Source organism: Phacochoerus africanus, chromosome 13 (assembly GCF_016906955.1).
Source record: "Phacochoerus africanus isolate WHEZ1 chromosome 13, ROS_Pafr_v1, whole genome shotgun sequence".
NCBI classification, from domain to species: domain Eukaryota; kingdom Metazoa; phylum Chordata; class Mammalia; order Artiodactyla; family Suidae; genus Phacochoerus; species Phacochoerus africanus.
This window is the reverse complement of record NC_062556.1, coordinates 2,606,993-2,627,787: the sequence shown is the minus strand read 5'-3', so window position 1 is coordinate 2,627,787 and position 20,795 is coordinate 2,606,993. Positions and strand designations below refer to the sequence as shown.

The window sequence follows — 20,795 nt, the reverse complement described above, 5'->3', positions numbered from 1 at the left end:
GGGTGCGGGACCACGTAGCCACAGTGACAAGGAGGAAAGAAGGAACGCAGCTGCCCTCGAGGGCCTTAGACATCAGCTGTTAGCTCAATAAAAAAAAAAAAAAAAAAGACTGAAATTTCATTTAAAAGGTATTTTCCAATCACACATAAGAAGGTACGAAGGACGGAGAGAACTTTTCTCCGGTTCCCACGTTAAAAAAATACATAAATAAAGTACAGTTATTTACAACCTTGTGCTCCTGTCCGGTGTATAGCAAAGTAGCTTAGTTATATGCATATAACATTTTTTTCTTCTTTTTTTCTTTCATATGAGGGGTGCACCTATGGCATATGGAGGTTCCCAGGCTAGGGGTCCAATCGGAGCCACAGGTGCCAGCCTACGCCACAGCCACTGCAACGCCAGATCCGAGCCACAGGGATACTAATAGATTCTTAACCCACTGAGCCACAGCGGGAACTCCAACATTCTTTTTTGGTTTTTTTAATATTTCTTTCCATCTCGGTCTATCCCAGGAGACTGGATCGAGTTCCCTGCGCTGCACAGCAGGACACTGTTGCTTATCTACTCTCCGTGTCACAGTTTGCATCTATTAACCCCAAACTCCCAGTCCCTCCCTCTTCCTCCCCGACCCTTGGCAGCAGGTTCCCCACATGCTGGGGGGGAGGGTGCCTCCCCGTGGTCTCTCCAGGCCAGAGCCGCGCCCACGAGCACAGCAATCCGTGCCGCCTTACCTGGAGGCCTGTCTGGGGGCTCCGGCTGCCCACATCCCGGCCCTGCGGACCCCGGTGGCTGGCGGCAGGGGCTGCGGCCCGAGTCAGCACTGGTTCTGGCAGCGAGCTGTGTCTGGATAACTCGGCACCGTCTGCGAAGTGTCCGGGGCGAGCTGGAAGCCGAACCGCTCCACCTCCTGGGGCCGGACGACGGTCTGTGTCCAAGGAGGACACGCTGGCACTTCCTGGGCTGCGGGCACCTGCATCTTCTCCGGGGAGGTCAGGGTAAGAGTCGCAGGAGGAGGCATCACCAGCGCAGCCGGGGCTCTGCATCAGGGGCCAGGCGTCCGCGCACTCGCCGCACAGGGACCTCGAGAGGGACCCGAAGGAAGGTGGCACCGCCTCCTGGCCCGGGACGACGCTTCTGGACAGCGGACAGGAGAGCTTTAGTATGGGGGCGGGGCGGTGCCAGGCAGCAGCCAGGCAGATCTGCACATTTTCTAAGTGAAGTAAGCAATTCAGGAATCACAGCCCTAGGGCTTCGGGTTAGAAGCTGTCTTACTGCTTTATGTTAAAACTGAATTGTTTACACCTCTTTCTTTCTCTTTAGGGCTGCACCTGCTGCCTATGGAGGTTCCCAGGCTAGAGGTCGAATCAGAGCTACAGCTGCCGGCCTGCATACACCACAGCCCCAGCTACTCGGGATCCTTAACCCACTGAGTGAGGCCAGGAATCAAGCCATGTCCTCGTGCATACTAGTCGGGTTCTTAACCCGCTGAGCGACAACGGGAACTCTGATTCTTCTAGTAAATATATGTAATCTGCTGTCTACCTCCCACAGTTTCCTGAGTTCTGAGTTTCTTTGATGAGTGTTCTAAAAGTCTCCAAGGTGGTGACATGTTGAAAATTACTTAAGGACGACAGAAGCGTCACAGATGATGAATATAAGACAAAAATAAAGTTAATGGCCTATAAAGCCTACAAAGCATGAAGACTGCTGAGTGGCCACCAGGAACCTGAGAGACTTACCTCGTTCTTGCAAGATTCCCACCCCTAGCATGGCCTGAATGTTGTTAAAATACGAAAAAAGTGAAGTCCCCATCGTTGCACACGAACATCGGTAAACGAGTGTGTGTGTGCACAAGGGAATATGAAATTATACTGAAGCAAAGGCCCAGTTACCTGTCCTCAAGAGTGGCCTCGGAGTGTACCCAACAGCCAGGCGTCCCCCGGCCGGCGCCGCAGGCCCCGTCACAGCACCGGGATGGGATCAGGTGGACAGGCCCTGGAAGAGTGGGCAGGGCAGTGAGGTGAGCTGCTTGCTTATACCCGCTCAACTCTGCTGTGGAAAACTCAGCGATTCCCCTCGGGGTGACTTTTTTGGGCAAGAGGCAATCAGGTTTAATTTCTCTGTTTTCCTATTTTCAGTATGATGAGCCACTTAGAGGAAGAGGAGGGAAAGGTGCAGCTCACGGAGCCAGGATGGCGGGCTGCCTGAACACATGTCCCCTGACCACACGGCTCCCTGCCAGTGAGCCCAACAAATGCGTCAGGCTCGTTGTGGGACGCTCCCAATTTATAGACAAACAAGCAAAGATACTGCCTTTCCGTGTAGAAACAGCTGATCCCAGCGCTCTACCAGGGACAAAACAGGATGAGCCTGGAGCCTCTTTTTGTGCCAGAAAATCAGGAAGTGCTAAAAGTATAATGAAGATATGTCCACATGACCCGTGAGACAGCTCGAAATAAATAAGGCTCGAAATAAATAAGGACCACAAAGGATCGTAATCCGTCGACAGGGCATGGAGTCCGAACCAACCAAGTTAATGGAATATGAAGGAAATAAACACAGGGGGAAGTGTGGAGAGAATGATGGAATTAGAAAATCAGCACTTGTTCACCATTCTCATTACGACCGACTCAGGTAACACTCAGGGAAGACTCACCAGAAGATGCTGAACTGTGGGGTGAAAGCTTGGGAAGTAGCCGGATATTTACCCAACGGTCTCGGAGCCCCCCGCAAGGTATTTATTCATTATAAAGGGAGTAATTTATGAATTCCTGGCCTCTGGGCATCCAAAACATTCAGACATGAAAAGCAGAGAAAGATAAAGGAACTCCTCCGAATGGCAAGAGGGTGAGGAGAACTGACAACTACAGCGCCATCCAGGATCTTGCCAAGAGGACACTGCTGGGACAGAGAGGGAAATCGGAATGCGCTCTGCAGATGACACACGACAGCTGACCTAATACTGATTTCCTGATTTTTAACAGCCGTGCTCTTGTGTAAGAGAATGTTCTTATTCTTAGGAAACAAACTCTTAGTATTAAAGGGTAAAGGGACACCATCTCTGCAACTGATTTTTTTTGTCTTTTTAGGGCCGTACCCGCAGCATACGGAGGTTCCCAGGCTAGGGGTCGAATCGGAGCTACAGCTGCCGGCCTACACCACAGCCACAGCCACAGCCACGCCAGATCCAAGCCACGTCTGCAACCTGCATCACACCTCACGGCAACGCTGGATCCTTAACCCGCTGAGCGAGGCCAGGGATCGAACCTGCGTCCTCATGGATGCTGGTCAGGTTTGTCTCTGCCGAACCGTGACGGGAACTCTTGCAACTGCTTTTTAAACGGAAGTGAAATAAACTGTGTGTGTGTATTTCTGTAAAACACACAGTTGGCCCTTGAAACAACAGGATTTGAACCGTGGAGTCCACGTATCGGAGGATTTCACTCCACAGCAAGTGTATGTTGCACCCTCCGGCCAGCGGGGGCTTGACTCTGCTGATGCGGAGCCAGGATGCAGAGGAGCCGCGACTCCTGAGAAGCCGCGAGTGTGGAGAAACTGTGGTGGATAGAAACGGCCGGCTTTAGGCTACACGTGGATTTTTGGGGGCACCCCGACCCCTCGAGTTGTTCAAAGGTCAACTATATACGCACAACCTACTTAGAAAGAGATACAAGTGATAAAGGAAGTGAAATGTTTTAAGGTCGAGGGAATCTGGATAAAGGGCACATGGGAATTCTTCGTCCTAGTCTTTCGACATTTTTCAAAGTCAGAAACTATGTCAAAATAGAAAGTTAAAAGGAAAAAGGCGCCGCCACTAAGGAGGAGGCGTTTTTGGTGACGGGCTTCACTGAATCCGGGCGTCAGCGGGGGTCCTGCCCGCCGCCGCCTTCTGTCAAGAGGACGGAGAACCAACTTCTTTCTTCTCAGAGAGAAGTAGCGGTGAAGCGGAGTTTGCACAAAGCCGTACTTTGTCACATGTACAACCTGAGCTTCTCTCCCAAGAAAGCGCCTTGGCTAACTCTGATCTGGGGCGGTGTCTTACGGAGCATCTAGAAAATGCAGAGCTGGGGCCATCTCAAGAGTCACCAAGGACGGGCAAGGAGCTATTATCTCTTCAGGCAAAACCAGGTAACACACACCATGTAAAGTCTATTGCATTTTTTTTGTTGTTGGGGGGGGCAGTCTGTGTCCATAACATGGGGAAGTTCCTGGGCCAGAGATCAAACCTGCGCCATAGCAGCGACCTGAGCTGCTGCAGGAACAACACCAGGTCCTTAACCCACTGAGCCACCAGGGAACTCCTCCCCTATTCTACCCTTACACCTAAAGTAAAGACAGTAACAGTGAGTAGAGAAATGATTCCACACAGTACATATTAGACCGAACAACCGAACCTTCAGTTTCTTGAAGGGAAAGATTGGACAGTTCTGATAGGACAAGAAGTCAACTGGGAAACACTGAACTGCAGAACTGGCCACAGGAGACAAAATGCTGCCACGCAGACTGCCTGTGAGGGTGCCGAGGGTTCTGTGATGTGGGGATGGCGGGGCAGACGGCAGACTTCTGGAAGGCCACGTCCATTCATTTTACCCGGCAGAGGAGCTGCCGTCAAGGGGGCAGGCCCACGCTCGAAACCAAAGTCTGTCTGAATCAGAGGCAGTCCCGCTGGACTGTGTTTCACAGATGCCGCTTTTTCCCCACCTGAAGGTGTGGCAACCCTGCGCGGAGCATCTATCGGCAGCCTTTTTCCAGCAGCATCTGCTCGTGTTGTGTCTGGGTCCCAGGTGGGTCTCGCGCAATATTTCACACTTTCTCATCACTATTGTATTTGTCACACTGGTCTGTTGTCGGCTCTTTGACGTTACTGTTCTCAGTGAAGGCTCCAGGGATGGCAGCGTTTTTCAGCAACAGTCTTTTTGAATCAACGTTTATACATCTTTTTTTTTTTTTTTTAAGACATAAGGCTGTTGCTCTCGGCATAGACTACGGCATAGTGTACACAGAACTGTTAGACGCCTCAGAAACCAAAACACCCTATGACTTGTGTTACTGCAATTTTCAACGTACTTCTGGGCTCTGGAACCGAACCCACGGATCTCCGAGGTCTGCCTGGACTTTCCTCAACTTTCACGTCTGACAAACAGCCCAGAGGCAATTATGGCTTGTGGAAAACCCTGCGGTAAGTACCCCCCACCCCGCCGCCCCGACGCCTTTAAGAAATTCCAGAAGACCCTAAGATTGCCACACTCAGGTTCAGCTTGAACCCACCAGACAAGAAAGGAGACAGATGCCCACACTCCACAGAAGGCTCCTAGGACTTTCAAGCAATTGACCCCACGCAATAAAGGCGAACTTGCCTGAAAACTTATGGAGGGATTCTAGAATTTTAAGGAGATGCTTATTTTCTGTTTAAAACGGAAGAAACCCCCACCCTTCCAGCCATCAGGGGATGGGGAGCATGATGGAACCGGATTGGCTCTCGCTGGAAAACCAGGCAGGAGCACGCCTCTGCAGCTTCGGGGCCGTGACCCGCTGGTCCCCCGGGGCCCGGGGGCAGACTTACCGCAGGTCTGGGCGGAGTTGCCGCGGCACTGAGCACAAGCGCCCAGCCGGGGTCTGTCGAAACAGGACAGTTCAGAACCGGTGTATGGCAGGTCCTGCGTCCTCAGGGACCCTGCGGAGGCGAAGAGCTGGGTCAGCGAGAGACCACATGGCTAGGAGGGGTCTAGGGACATCAGGGAGCCACCAGGACCTCCCAGCTTTTACACGTTTAAAGGAAAGAGCAGGGCCGTTCATGTTTAAAGACATTTCTTCTGACACCGAGGCGCAGCTATGAAGCCACCTGTCTAAGGACATTTCTTCGGACACCGAGGCGCAGCTATGAAGCCACCTGTCACATGGGCTCAAGACGCAGGGTCCTCATGTTGTCACTTAGAAGGGGCTGCGCTTTCCCCGGGGGGCAGGGGACCTCCACCTTGTGGGGACCTGAGAAGCCGCCATCTCTGCGTGTCCCTCGGTCCCTCTGGCGGCAGCCTGATCCTCGTCCCAGGTCCTCGTGGGCCACGCGGATGCCACCGAGGACCAGGGCCCTTCACCAAAAGGCTAAGAAACAGAAGGGGCCCGGGACTCACAGCTGGGTTTTTTCTCCATGAACTGCCGCTTGCAGTAGATGACACACAGGATGATGAGGGCGAGCAGGACGGTGGCCAGGGCGCCGCAGATCACGGCGGCCAGGGCTGTGTCCCGCGGGCTGGAGGCCGTGGATGGGATCCGCACCAGGTTGACTCTGCTGGCACCTGGAAACCACAGGGCTGGGTCAGCACACCTGGGCCCCCCGGGGGGGCCGGACACGGGGTCGGCTGCGGCCGTGGCCTTCGGGCAGCTTATCCCTTCAACTGCAGAGTGTGGGGGCGGGGAAGGGGTGTCACGCACGGGATGGCTCAGGGGACTGCTGGAACGCCGCACCGCCACCGCACCCCAGATGTGGGCGAGTGCCCACCACGCGATAGCCGGGGGACCAGAACCCCCTGGGAGCTGGCAATCTGTCACCCTCGTCTGTCACCTGCGGCTTGGCTTTGATGTTAGTAAATTAATGGGAATTAGACAATCTACCGTTTTAAGCAGGCGGAGCTAAGGTGGGCTTCGAGGTGGGGAAAACAAGGAGCCACCACGGGAACTCCCAGAAAACCCGTTTTATCACGTACAGGTGTGCAGACTTACCGTCATAATCAAATAGCACATGTTACATGTTCATCACAACAGCAAGTGAAATTCCATCCCTGACCTGATAGAAATCAAATCTCAGCCTAAAATTGCCTTTATCAGCAAATTCACGAGCGCTGCACGAACCCAGGTGCAGCTGTGCAAACACGGACAAATAAATGCATGAGCAGGAATTTATATCTAATGCAAGTAAAATCGTAGCCTTCCCTGAAGGGGAAGTGACTTGGGAAGTATAAGGAGTTACCTATTCTGACCAAATGGTGAAGTGGAAAACTGCATCTCGCTTATGTTTGAAAGAAGTTTACTTTAGACCGAGACCAGGTCCCTTCGCTTCAACTTTCCACAAAGGAACAAAGCTCCGGTCAATATCAGGCTTTAGCAAAACTGTCCTCACAATGAGACATGACACATCGCCTGAGATCTCAAAGTCCCACCTACACTGTAATGAAGTCAAACTCCTTGATCAAGAAAGGGTGGATATTTAGGAAAACCCTACCAAGAATCAGGAATTCAGGTTAAAGTCAATCTCATGATTAGAATCTTTTAAGTTCTGATTGCTTAAAGCCTTTCTCGCATGGATGAGTCAACGTCCTTGCCTTCAGATAAAAGGAACTGTTTCTAAGTTATAAAGGAGCTGAAATGCCTCCAAATGGGAACTCTATTTTCAATTCAGTGGTTTGTGACTCAGCATCGAGTTCCCTCAAGCTGATTAAAAAAGTCTTGTTAACACATCTTTCTCTAAGGTAGGCACTGATACTGGAACTTCAGTGCCACTGAGTTGCCATGGTAACATCACTCTTAAAGGTAATTACATCAAAGAAGCTCATTCTCTGTGCATCGCCCAGGCAGGAGCATCTGAAGATGAACGAGAAAAGAAGGTGCACCCATGGCATACGGAGGTTCCCAGGCTAGGGGTTGAATCAGAGCTGTAGCCCCCACCCTACACCACAGCCACAGCAAAGTGGACCTGAGCCTTGTCTGTGACCTACACCACAGCTCATGGCAATGCTGGATCCTAAACCCACTGACCGAGGCCAGGGATTGAACCTGCATCCTCATGGATACTAGTCGGGTTCGTTACCACTGCGCCACCACGGGAACTCCAAGAGTCTATTTTCTTATTATTTGTTTGATTTAAGCAGTAAAAATAGGGGAAGGGGGAGCTCTCAGCTGTACGAAGTGGCTTCTACCCAACTAAGTTCTGGTTCAGAAAAGGGTTTATTGGGAGTTCCGGCCATGGTGCAGTGGGTTAAGAATCTGAGCGCAGCGGCTCGGGTCGCTGCCGTCCCAGTGCAGTCCATTAAAGGCTGCAATGCTCCTGGGGCTGTGGCTCGAATTCAGTCCCTGACCTGTGGAACTTCCATACGCTGTGAGTGCTGCCAATAGAAAAAAAAGAAAGAAAAGGATTACTGTAATACAAACTAAAAAAAAAAAAAAAAAAGTTTTTCTGGCCTGGAGCTGCTGCCATGACCCGAGATTCAAGATTCTTTGCACCCACTGGCCTGACTCAGTTCCCGACCCAGGCACTGGCACGCATTTCTCCCCCTCCACTCCTCGCCACGGTCCCCATAGCGCAGGAACTGGGAAGGTCACATCTTTGGAAACGCTCTGACTTTCCGCGAATACAGGGCCGGTCCTACCTTAACCACCTGACTCGTTGCTAGATGCCACTGTCATGTTAGCTCTACCCTCAGCAACTTACTCCAGAGCGAGAGCCGTTTGGTGGCTTCACTGTTATGTCGCAGCGCACAGGGCACGCAGGGGGCTCAGCTCAACTGGACCACTCCGGACAAGTGTCTCTGGTGACCGAGACGCCTAGTCCTGCCAGGTGTGACGTCAGCTGAGAACCTGAACAGGTGACACGGGCATCACCTGCAAAGCCTGGCAAGTGCATTACAAAGTCTGCTCCCCCAGGAGTGTGACAAGTTGGGGGCCTGAGCAGCAGAGACACCCCTTGAGTCTCAGCCTCTGAGGAGCACAGGAAGGTGGCTGGGGACTTGGCGGCGGCGGGGGGGGGCACGTGTGCTGCTGGGCTCTGACTGGTGATGCGGCATCGGGGGAGGGGCTCTCTGCGGGGTAGACCTCTGCGTGCCTTCCTTCACCTGAGGCTGCTCACCCACCTCCAGGGATGCAGCTAAGACATCTGCCGGGGAACGATGAGCAAACTGCAGCTCATCGCTGTGGGGAGACGCTGGCCGGGCTGCAGAGAGACCATGGGCCTCCTAATCACACACCTGTCCAGGTATGCAGGTGCACAGGTGAGCACGGAAGCGGGTTCCGCCAAGGGCTTCTGTCCCAGTCGGGATCTTGGTGTCTCATGAGGAGCGGGTGGAGGGAAACTCTGCGGAGGGGGCTGAGTCTGGACGGGATTCGGGCAGAGATGGCTGGACACGCAGCCTCAGGCTCCTGGTCCGCCTGGGTGCCGGGTCCCACCTCCCCAGGTGTAACCAGAGCTCTGCTCCCTCCCGAGACCCCTGCTGTCAACCACCCCCATCCCCCAGCGCGCTGTGCCTAAAACCTGCCAAATGAACGGTCCTCTCCCGGGTGACACCCCTAACTGGGGAGCTTGGCCTGGGAGGAAGGGCCATTCAGCCGTGAACCACAGCCTCCCCTCCCTGAACTTCAGCCTCGGCAGGAAAAAGAAACAGGGGCTTGTTGTGGGGCCCCAAGACCCGCCACGAGGGGCCACGAGAATGTCTCTCGGGCAGAGGCCCTCGTGTGGAACCAGCTTCCACGCACACCTGCCCACCTGCCCACCTGAACGGGTCTGCGGTCAGGGGCGCAGTGACCTCTCTGGGCGGGGCCGGCCTCTCCCCACAGGGATGAGTGTGGCCTTTGCACGGAAGGACAGGATTAAGTCAGATGCTCACGCCTCTGCAGTTTACACTTCCCGCCCCAGCTGCTCGCTCTCCCGCCTCGAGATTCCCAAATCCAGCCTCCAACTGCATGTCTCCACCTGGATGGAGATGCTGCTTAAACTCAGCACATCCAGGAATGAGCTCTCCGCGGCCACCAAGCCCCTTTCTCCCCCACCCCCTGCACCGCCTCCGTCTGCAGCGCCCTCCCCAGCGGCTGCATCTCATCTTCGGCTCTCAGGGGTCGCCCGCTCAGGAAGGCTTCCTGCCAAACCCCTGAAAGTTGTCCTCCCCCTCCCAGCCCTGCCTTCCTCCCTCCCAGCACACGACCAGCTGATAGTTCATAGATTTAACCTGCGGGCTTCCTGTCGTCCTCCCTATGGTGGGAACAACGGAGCCCACTCTGCTTCCCCAGACCCACCCCCTGCCTCGTGTTTAAGCTGGTCCAGCGAGAGGCCACGTTCCCCAGCCTCCTTTGCAGCCAGGTGTGATCATATGTCCAAATCGGCATCCAGGGGGACCAGGAGGGTGACGGAAGGGATGGATGGGTGTGGCATCTGTGTCATCTCCACTTGAGGGACAAATGGCCCCAGACCTCCCCTTCACTGCGGCTGGAGCTGAGGTAGCAGCAGCCGGGTCTCTATCCTATGGACCCAATGGCTGGCAAAGCAGCAGGGACAAAGGATACCCCGCAGCAAGGCTGCTCCACTGGCTGAACTACCTGGAGGGCTCCAGGACGGGGTGGGTGGGGGGGACAACACATGCCACCTCCAGAGGCTGCTGTGCTGGGGAGGGGGGGTCTCCTTGTTACAGCAGCTCAGCCCAAACCACGCAAACTCCCTCACTGAAATACAGGCTCCACAGGGCAGGGGTGCGGCCAGCTTTGGTCCCTGCTGTACTGATAATACCTCCAAGGAGTCCCGGCACAGAATTGGTGCCGAGTGAATATTTGCTACGTGATGAAATGAATGAATGTTTGTGGGAGAAACTGGACGCCAAGGACTCCCCACAATCTGTTTCACAGGGAACTGTCCCAACTCAGAGACGAGATGACACCAACAATGGCTTTGTCCCCAGTCCCCCGCCCCCCCCCCCCCAAAGCTATCGCTGGGCACAGGGCAGCTGGAAGCTGCTGGGAGCAAAGAAACAGTTTCATCTGCAGGCACGTACTTGATGTAACGGCAACTGGACTACGAGGGAAAGAGCCAGGGTTGCTCAGAGTTATCCAACGAGACCTTGAAGATTATGGAATGGAACCTCAGAATGAGTACGAAACAAGAACTTAGCTGAATCAGCACATGGACTCATCAAAAGGGACCTGGTTTTAGTCCTTAGAGACCCAAGGAAGCTTAGTTAACAACACGCATGCACGGAACAATGATGATTGATGATGAAAGAAGCCAGAAAGGGGGGACCCTCAGGAGGTCAGTCCCATCTTCTGACCAAAGCCGCGCGCGGGTGTCAATTTCAGAAACTGTTAGGCAAACGATGCAGGAAATGGTTCAATCGCATTCCTATCATTTTATCAAATGAGGCATATTAATCTTACATCTTTACCCACCCCTCCCCCTAAAACCACTCAGAGGTACCGAGAAAATGACAGGAGCATTTAGAGACTTGCTAACAACGGGAGCCCATGAGTATTTTTTTGTAGAAAGACAAATGATCACCAACATTATCACGAATACCACATACCAAACACCCACAGGGCGCCACCTTCTTTCTTTTCTTTTTTGGCCACACCCACAGCATGGAGAAGTCCCTGGCCTAGGGATCGAACCCGCGCCACAGCCGTGCCCTGAGCCACCGCAGTAACAACGCCGGATCCTTAACCTGCTGAGCCATCAAGGAACTCCCCCGTATTACCTACGGTTTATAGATGACGATGTCCATTCAAATCTATAAACAGTTTTTCATCTAAACAACCATTGGGTGTTTGCTTCTAGATTTGAGTCCAGTTTGTCTGACTCTAAAATGTTTGCTCGTTTTTGCAAAAAAAAAAAAAAAAAATTATGCTATGCTCATTCCAACAGTTTAGAGCAAAAAAAAAAAAAAAATACACTACAAGGTAAAGGCTCGCTGGTTCAAATCTTGTACAGATCAGCAAATTCTAGTGAATTAGCTAACATGCACAATATAACTTGACCTAATTTAAACCACAAATATAGCTTCACAAGTTCAGCCTCTCTCACCCCAAGATTAAAGAGGCTGCCGCATTTTCTTACACTGAAACAGAGCATGCGGCTCTGCAAGTTTCTTTTTTAAATGTTATTTTCAAGACCTATATGGTATATAACTAGATGAATATCAAATAAACAGCAGAGAAGACCCAGTCTGTAAACGAGCCAACCATGCTTTCCGTCTGGGCTTCCGGGTTTAAGAGTTCACCAGTGCCCAGTGTTTTCATCAGAGTTCAGGAGAAGAAAATCACACAGCAGGTTTCGCGCTGTGTGATGCGGTACTTTGGCAAGTTCAACGCAACTGGAAATGCGAGCATTTTCACTTGATAATCATGTTTTTAGCACATGCAAATCAATTAATAATTAGTTCTGGAAGGTAAGCTTATAATTGAGACCCTTTCCACTCCTTTTCAGTAAAATACTTTATCTTTTTTTTTTTCTTTTTTCTTTTTAGGGCCGCACCCGTGGCATATGGAGGTTCCCAGGCTAGGGGTCCGATCGGAGCTGGAGCTGCCGGCCTACACCCCAGCCACAGCCACAGCAATGCCAGATCCGAGCCGCATCTGCAACCTACACCACAGCTCATGGCAACGCTGGATCCTTAACCCACCAAGCAAGGCCAGGGATTGAACCCACAACCTCATGGTTCCTAGTTGGACTCGTTTCTGCTGCGCCACGACAGGAACTCCTAAGATATTTTGCCTCTGACTTTTGTTTCTCTTTCAGGTCAACTGCAAATCAATCCATTGCTTTCCAAGCTCTTTCATCACCACCGCCACGAACCAAAAAGAAACTCCATGTGGAATAACTTGAACAAAATTAAAACCTGATGAATCTATTTCTAGCTGTGTTCCTATAATTAAAAAAACACATTAACAAAGAGCTCTTTGCCGTCCTCACTGAGGCAAGGATATAGTCCTGGGGTGTAAGCTTTATCTTGTTCATCTACGCTGGTTAAACAAAAATACCTATGGTAACACTTCACATATGAACTCCAGATGTACCACAAAAGAGTCTGCCAATAAAGTGGTGGGACTTTTAAAATCCATTGTATACCAAGCACTCTGACACTGGATAAATGGAAAAGAGTGAGTCTTTTTTTTGTTTTGCCTTTTCTAGGGCCGCACCGGAGGCATACAGAGGTTCCCAGGCTAGGGGTCCAATTGGAGCTGTAGCCACCAGCCTACACCACAGCCACAGCAAGGCGGGATCCGAGCCGCGTCTGAGACCTACACCACAGCTCATGGCAACCTGGGCGCTTAACTAACCAAGCGAGGCCAGGGATCAAACCCACGTCCTCATGGACACTGGGCAGCTTTGTCAACAACTGGGCCACGATGGGAACTCCAAGAGTGAATCTTTATCATTTACTTCTTTTGTGTGTGTGTGTGTGTGTGTGTGTGTGTGTGTGTGTGTGTTTGCCATTTCTTGGGCCGCTCCCATGGCATATGAAGGTTCCCAGGCCAGGGGTCGAATTGGAGCTGTAGCCACCTGCCTACACCACAGCCACAGCAACGCAGGATCCGAGCCGCTTCTGCGACCTACACCACAGCTCAGGGCAACGCCGGATCCCTAACCCACTGAGCAAGGCCAGGGACCGAACCCGCAGCCTCATGGTTCCTAGTCGGGTTCGTTAACTACTGCGCCATGACGGGAACTCCTACTTATTTTTCATGTTAAACCTTCGTCTCCGAACTCTGTGCTTTCTCTTTCTTTTGGCCACGCCCATGGCACACGGATGTTCTCCGGCCAGCTGTCGAGCCTGTGCCAGAGCAGTGACCCCAGCCGCTGCGGTGACAACACGAGGTCCTTAACCTGCTGCGCCACAAGGGAACCGCTGTGGTTTATTTTTCAATAACTGATAAAAACATGATTCAAAATGACATTTCTGTTTACACAGGCAACGCATGTACTTCCAACTGCACTGACTGTTTCTATTTTGGTAAAACACCCCAAACGTGACATCCACCCCAGTGACCCTGCGGACGCTCACCGCGCTGTCAACCATCCCCACTGAAGTGGAGCCCCATCCACGAAAGAGCGGTGGATTTTGTCAGGTACTTTTCTCGGCATAATCGAGATGAGCCTGTGGGGTTCCCCCCCTTTCATCTTTTTTAATTGTGAACACCCATCTTTCTCAAATGCTTCCCCCCCCCCAAAAAAAAAGAAAGGAAAGAAAGCTTCCTAACTCATTCTATGAAGCTAACATTACCCTAACATTCCCCAGGTCAAGGCTTTTTGTAATTTGTAAATTATATAGTTGACAGACATAGTTGGAAAAGACCTCAACAAAAATAGTACACGTCGAAGTCAGCACATATCAAAGGTTGAACATCACGACCACGTGGGACTTATCTCAGGAAGGCAATGATGCTGAAGCATACCAAAATCAATCAGCGTAATACACAATTAAAAACCCTCAAAAAATGAGGACACGTCCTTGTCGCACCGGCCTCAAGCTAGGGGTTCTCTACACCCACAGGGCACATGTGGGCAGAGCGGTGGTGGCCAGGGTCAGAGTGGGCTCAGGCTGCGCCCACCTAAGCAGATGTGTTCACATCACACAACCATAGTGACACTTCGTGTTCTCCTCCCAGAGTCCCTTGGCTGCCCCACCTCCAGCTGATGCCGCCAGCAGGGCACGTGGCAGTGTTTTGCAGTCAACATCTGGCCTCTTGGGGACCAGGAAACATCTACCCTTCCCCATCTCCTAAACCTAATCCAAATGGTGTCTACACAGCCAGCGTGGCAAGGATGAAGCCGGCTTTTATCAAGAATCTAATTCCTCACCTTATTCTGTTAACACAGAAATGCTGAGAAACCCAAACATGACTGGTGTAAAGAGCGTGATGAATGCGCCAGTGTGAAATCTGCGGGCGTTTCATGCACAAGATGAAGTCGGACGACATTTAAAATTACTTAAGATATCGGCGTTCCCGTCGTGGCACAGTGGTTAACGAATCCGACTAGGAACCATGAGGTTGCGGGTTCGATCCCTGGCCTCGCTCAATGGGTTAAGGATCCGGTGTTGCCATGAGCTGTGGTGTAGGTTGCAGACATGGCTTGGATCCTGTGTTGCTGTGGCTGTGGTGTAGACTGGCAGCTGTAGCTCTAATTCGACCCCTAGCCTGGGAACCTCCATATGACACGGGTGCAGACCGGAAAAAAAAAAAATTACTTAAGATGTGGTTCCCTTAAATGTGGCTTAAGAAATATGGACACTTAAACGCCTACCTTGAAAAGAAGAGTAGATTCTGTCTGACCTAAAGGATGGGATCTATGACAGAGACGCGGTTTCCACTCGGCTCACTGCATCTGGATCTGTGACAGAGACTCAGTTTCCACTCGGCTCACTGCGTCCGGATCTGTGACAGAGACTCAGTTTTCATTCGGCTCACTGCGTCTGTAAGGCCGTCAGACAAGTAACAGAAACAGGGATTTTTTTATTTTTTAGGGTCACACCTGCAGCATATGAAGGTTCCCAGGCTAGGGGTCCAATGGGAGCTGAGTCACTGGCCTAACCACAGCTCACGGCAACGCCAGATCCTTAGCCCACTGAGTGAGGCCAGGGATCGAACCCGCATCCTCATGGATACTAGCTGGGTTCGTTAGTGCTGAGCCACAGTGGGAACGCCTCAGAAGTGCTGATTTAATGCTGATCCACTCTAGGCAGAGTTTCACACGGTAAGGCTCTCCCTGTTCTCTTGCCGACTGAACCTTCCTCTGAGGCTTCGGATTCGTTAATTGCATGTGATGTTTTATGTAGTAACTGACTCGCCAGGGCAACGACTGACTGGAGTCTCCCCCCAAAATAAGCATGACGGGTACATTTTGCTTATGTGCTTCTCCCGTATTTCTGGTCCACAGAGCACAGGATTCATTTGGCTAAACGGATTCCAAAGAGTGGAAGTACATGAGCTAAGCTAACCCCAACCCTGACCCATACATCCAGAGTCAACTGATTATTTTTGGCCACACCCATGGCCTTCAGAATTTCCCAGGCCAGGGGTCAAACCCATACCCCTATAGTGACAATGCTGAATCCTTAACCGCTAGGCCACCAGGGAACTCCATAGAGTCAAATGACTTCTGGCAATGGTGCCAAGACCATTCTCTTCAACAAACGGTGCTGGGAAAACTGGCCATCCCCCTGCAGGAGAATGAGGTTGCATACTACCTCACACCATGTTTCAAAATTAACTAAAAATATGGATCAAAGGTCTAAATTTAAGAGCTAAGGCTATAACATTCTTAGAAGAAAACCTAGGGGAAAGTCTCCATGACTGTGGATTTTGCAATGCATCCGTAAAATATATACCAAAGCATCGCATAATTTTTTGAAAGAGTGAATCATGGGACGTGATTGGAGGTTTCAAATGCAGAGGCTGACCTGTTCTGACCGACCCAAGAAACACGACCGCCCTCTGGGTGCTGAGCTGAAGAGACAAGGACATTAGGTGGGGGAGGGCTGCTGTGGTCCAGGTGGTGATGATGGCAGCTTTGCGTGAAGACGGCAGCCATGGAGATGCGGCCAACTGGTTACATCTGAGAAACGTCGTTGTGAGAGCACTTCGAGGTGCTAACTATGAGTCACGTGCAAGGAAAGATGGACTCCACAAGGATGCTGAGGCTGGGGAATAAATCACCAGGTAAACTAAGGGGGTCATGTATGAATCGGGACGGCAAAAACTTGAGGGACAGTGTATGTGGTGGGGCCTGGGGAGGAAGGGAATAAAAACTTATGTTTTGGAAATGTTAAGTTTCAGACACCTCTTACCTGTCTACTCAGAGCTGCGGAGTTGGCAGCTGGATATCCTAACAAGGCAGAAGAGAGACTGCCGCTGGAGACAGAAGCCTGAAACTCACGACTGTGCAGGTCATGCCCAAAGCCCGGGGAACAGGTATAGCATCAAGGAGAGGACCCAGGACAGAACCCAGGCTCACGGTGAAATTAGGAAATCTGACAGAGAGCAGAAGCCCGTCTCTGAGAGGAAAACAAGCAGGAGTGACGTCGAGAAAGTCTGGACAAGAATGCATTTCAAGAAAGAAGTAGTAAACAAAACTCAGTGGGATGAATTCTAGCTCGTAAATAACTAAGCTACATCAGGGTTTTTTATTCGGGGCATTAGTTACAGAAAGTAAATTTCAACCATTTAGTTACAATATATTTCTGATTTTCAGCTCCCTGATTTCAGACTGCACCACAAAGCTACGGTCATCAAAACAGGATGGTACCGGTGGCACAGGAGCAGACACAGCTTAGAGGAACAAAATAGCCCAGAAACAATCCCAGGTACCTACGGTCAATTAATCTTCAACAAAGGAGGTGAGAGCACAAAACGGAGAAAAGACATGCTCTTCAGTAAGTGGTGTGGGGAGAACTGGACAGCTGCACGTAAAAAGTGAGATAATGAGAACACTTCCTCACACTATACACAAAAAGAAACTCAGAGTGGATAAACACCTCAAGGAAAAGACCACAACACTCCTGGAAGAAGACAGACAGTCCTCTCTCTCTGACTTGGTCTTAGCAATATTTTCTGAGATCTGTCTCCTCTGACAAGAGAAAGAAAAGCCAAAAAAAAAAAAAAAAAGCCATCGGAATCTAACCAAATTTAAAAGCTTTCGCACATCGAAGGAAACCATCAGCGAAACCAAAACACAACCTACTGACCGGGAGAACATATCTGCAAATGACACGACTGCTAACAGGTCAACAGCCAACACTTAAGAAGGACTCATACAAATGAATATCAAAAAAAGCAAACAAAAAAACCAAAAAAAAAAAAATCACAACAAACCTGATTTTAAAATGGGCAGAGGACCTGAACAGGCGGTTTTCCAAAAGAGACATTGCAGATGGGCAAGGGGCACATGAAAAGATGCTCACCAGCCCCAGTCATCAGGGACATGCCAATCAAAACCCCCGTGAGGTACCACCTCCCGCCGGTCAAGCTGCCTATGAACAAAGAGACAAGAAATCCACGTCGCGGAGGATGTAAAGAAAAGGAGCTTCTTGCAGGGCTGGGTGGACTGTAAATTGGTGCGGCCACTATGGAAAACAGCCTGGGGGTTCCTAAAAAATCCAAAACAGAACCAACGTGTTTTAAAGACATTAGTGACCTTGCACATGGCAGCTGCCCCCACAGATTTATTGTCGAAAGCATCTTTGAAGGAAGATGAAACTAAGACATGGACTTCAAAATAAGATGCAGCTTCAGGTTAACTTCCACAGGCAGCGGGTGTGGCCAGAGAAGAGGAAAAGGAAAAAACAAAACCCAGCAAAGCAGGATATCACAGGGAGTTCTTTTTGTGGTTCCGTAGCAAGGAACACGACTAGCATCCATGAGGATGTGGGTTCGATCCCTGGCCTTAATCAGTGGGTTAGGGATCCGGTGTTGCCATGAGCTGTAAGTCGCAGAGGCGGCTCGGATCTGATGTTGCTGTGGCTGTGGTGGAGGCCGGCAGCTACAGCTCCGGATTCGACCCCTAGCCTGCGAACCTCCATCTGCCACAGGTGCGGCTCTTAAAAAAAAGACCAAAAAAAAAAAATGATATGACAGAGTAAAATAAGAACAGCAAAGCTCAGTGGGAGTTTACGACAAATAATAACCACACCTTAAGCCCGGTTTTATTACTCAATGAGCAAAATTATTTAAATTAAGAGGGCGTCATTTTTAGAGTTCCCTGGTGGCCTAGCGGTTAAGGATCTGGTATTGTCACTGCTGTGGCTCGGGTTCGATCCCTGGCCTGGGAACTTCCACATGCTGTGAGTGTGGCCCCCCCCCCCAAAGCATCATTTTTGAAGTGAATGATACAAGGATTATACCAGGACTTGCATCTTTTTTTTTTTTAAAGGAATGGTTCTAACCTTACTTTTGAAGCTTCATCCAAAAATACACATATTTGACTCGACATCTGTGTACCAGAATCTGAGCCTGGAAAGCACTGGCCATGCTGTCTCCTAACATCTGTATCTGGGACACGCAGCTGTGCGCAGTACAAGCCAACGTTCACCATGTCAGACTGCTTTTCAGACATGCCCTGAGCACTGTGTTTCAAAGTTACTGCCCTAAACCCTTTTTCTTTTTCTTTTTTTTGATTTTTCCTTTCTGAACTGAGAGCACATCAAAAACAGCACAGCTGGGGCCAGCATTTTCCCTTTGTTGAGCCATGCTGTAACCTTTGTTTGTAAATACAGAACTTCTGAGCTACATTCTTTCTTTCAAGTTCCCTTGCAGGCACTGCCCTCGTTAGGAGCCCTTTCATGATTTCAGACGCAAGGGACTCGTGGCAGCAGCCCAAGGTGGCCTCCAGCCGGCTTTTTTTTTTTTTTGTCTTTTTGCTTTTTCTAGTGCCGCTCCCTCGGCATATGGAGGTTCCCAGGCTAGGGGTCAAATCGGAGCTGTAGCCACCGGCCTATACCACAGCCACAGCAACGCTGGATCCTTAACCCACTGAGCAAGGCCAGGGATCGGACCCGCAAGCTCACGGTTCCTAGTTGGATTCGTTAACCACTGCGCCAAGATGGGAACTCCAGCCTGCTTTCTTTTAATACAGAATCACAAAGAGGGTTCTAGTGTAAGCAGAACCCACCCCTGAGAAGTCAACGTTTGTATCTTTCACTCCCGCTTGGTCAAGCTGGGCAGAGTGTGGTGGATAAGCAAAGTGACACATAAGGCTGCAAGGCGACAGGACCAGAGAAGCCCAGCTGTGCTGTGATGGCACTGACACCTCCCTGATGGCGGGGGGACGGGACGGCAGTCCCTCGGGTTATTGAGGACAGGAGACCAGGGTCTCCATGAAGGACCTCTGAGCCCTCTCGCTCCACCTGCCACTCTGCCTCCATCAATTTCTGTTTCCCTCCCGGCTGCCAGGCCACCGCCGCTTTATTGCTATTCTCAGCCTGCTGCCTGAAGAAAATGCAAAACATCCTTCTTGAAACTGGAGGAGGGGAAGGGTGTGGGTGTAAGTCTATCCATTCTTAAATTTAAAGCATTAGAAACGTCCTTCGCATTTATCTTTATTCTCCGACTCTTAAACACAGAGTCTTGCCTTGAGGTTATTAATAAACCTCATCCTCTATTACAAGACATTTAAAAAGATACGATCACAGCCAATATTCTCAGGTGGTTCCAATTACTCCTTTATTATCTTTTGGATTAAAGAAGGAAAGTCCAAATCTTGCAATGAAAACACTAGCGATATGGATCAAAGCCCTTACTGCACTCTGCGAAGCTTTCATCAAAAAAAGCTGTAGAGGAGTTCCCGTCGTGGCTCAGTGGTTAATGAATCTGACTAGGAACCATGAGGTTGAGGGTTAGGTCCCTGGCCTCGCTCAGTGGGCTAAGGATCCAGCGTTGCCGTGAGCTGTGGTGTAGGTCATAGGTCGTAGGTCGCAGACACGGCTCGGGTCTGATGTGGCTGTGGCTCTGGTGGAGGCCAGCAGCTGCAGCTCTGATTCGACCTCTAGCCTGGGAACCTCCATAGGCTGAGAGTGTGGCCTTAAAAAAGCAAAAAATAAAATAAAATAAAATAAAGAGTAAGCAATCATGAGCAAAATAATTTAACCTCAAGGAATACTGTGAATGAAATGGTAAAGCTAAACCCTTTAGGAAAAAATCTTTGGGCAAATCGGGAAAATACGAAGGGTCAGGCCCGGAGGGAGCTCTGGGCCTACAGAGCAGAGGCCCACCTGCCAAGACTCTGGAGCAGCTGTGTGGTTGCCATTCTCTCTCGAAACGTGGCAGACAGGCTGTGCTCCTTCAGGCCCGCGTGGACGAGGTGCGAGGCAAGTCCCGGCTGAGGGTAACTTTTGTCCAGAACTCCCCAAAGGCTTTTATCAAGTCCTGTTGCTGCAGGATTTGGAAACAAGGCCCTGAAACAACACGCTTCCCCCTGCCCCAGCCCCTGGAGCACCATGGCCGCGGTGTGGGCTAATCCCCTGCACGATGGCATCAGGTGAACGGAGACAGACACTGAGCATAAATAATATCACGTGTTCAGATCACATGCAGAAAGCGGGCCTTGAAGCCCG

General features: G+C 50.8%; 1 protein-coding gene across 4 annotated transcripts in view; it reads right to left on the bottom strand.

Annotated features, from left to right (window-relative positions):
• TNFRSF19 (TNF receptor superfamily member 19) overlaps positions 1-20,795 on the bottom strand; it is a 102,376-nt gene that overhangs the window by 11,660 nt on the left and 69,921 nt on the right. For all 4 annotated transcript variants that reach the window (XM_047756013.1, XM_047756009.1, XM_047756010.1 and 1 more), the window contains exons 6-9: positions 6,132-6,296; positions 5,564-5,674; positions 1,893-1,995; positions 732-1,134 (exon numbers count right to left, since the gene is read on the bottom strand). In XM_047756013.1, the coding sequence (XP_047611969.1) occupies positions 732-1,134; positions 1,893-1,995; positions 5,564-5,674; positions 6,132-6,296 (782 nt within the window). The remainder of the gene's footprint in view (positions 1-731; positions 1,135-1,892; positions 1,996-5,563; positions 5,675-6,131; positions 6,297-20,795) is intronic.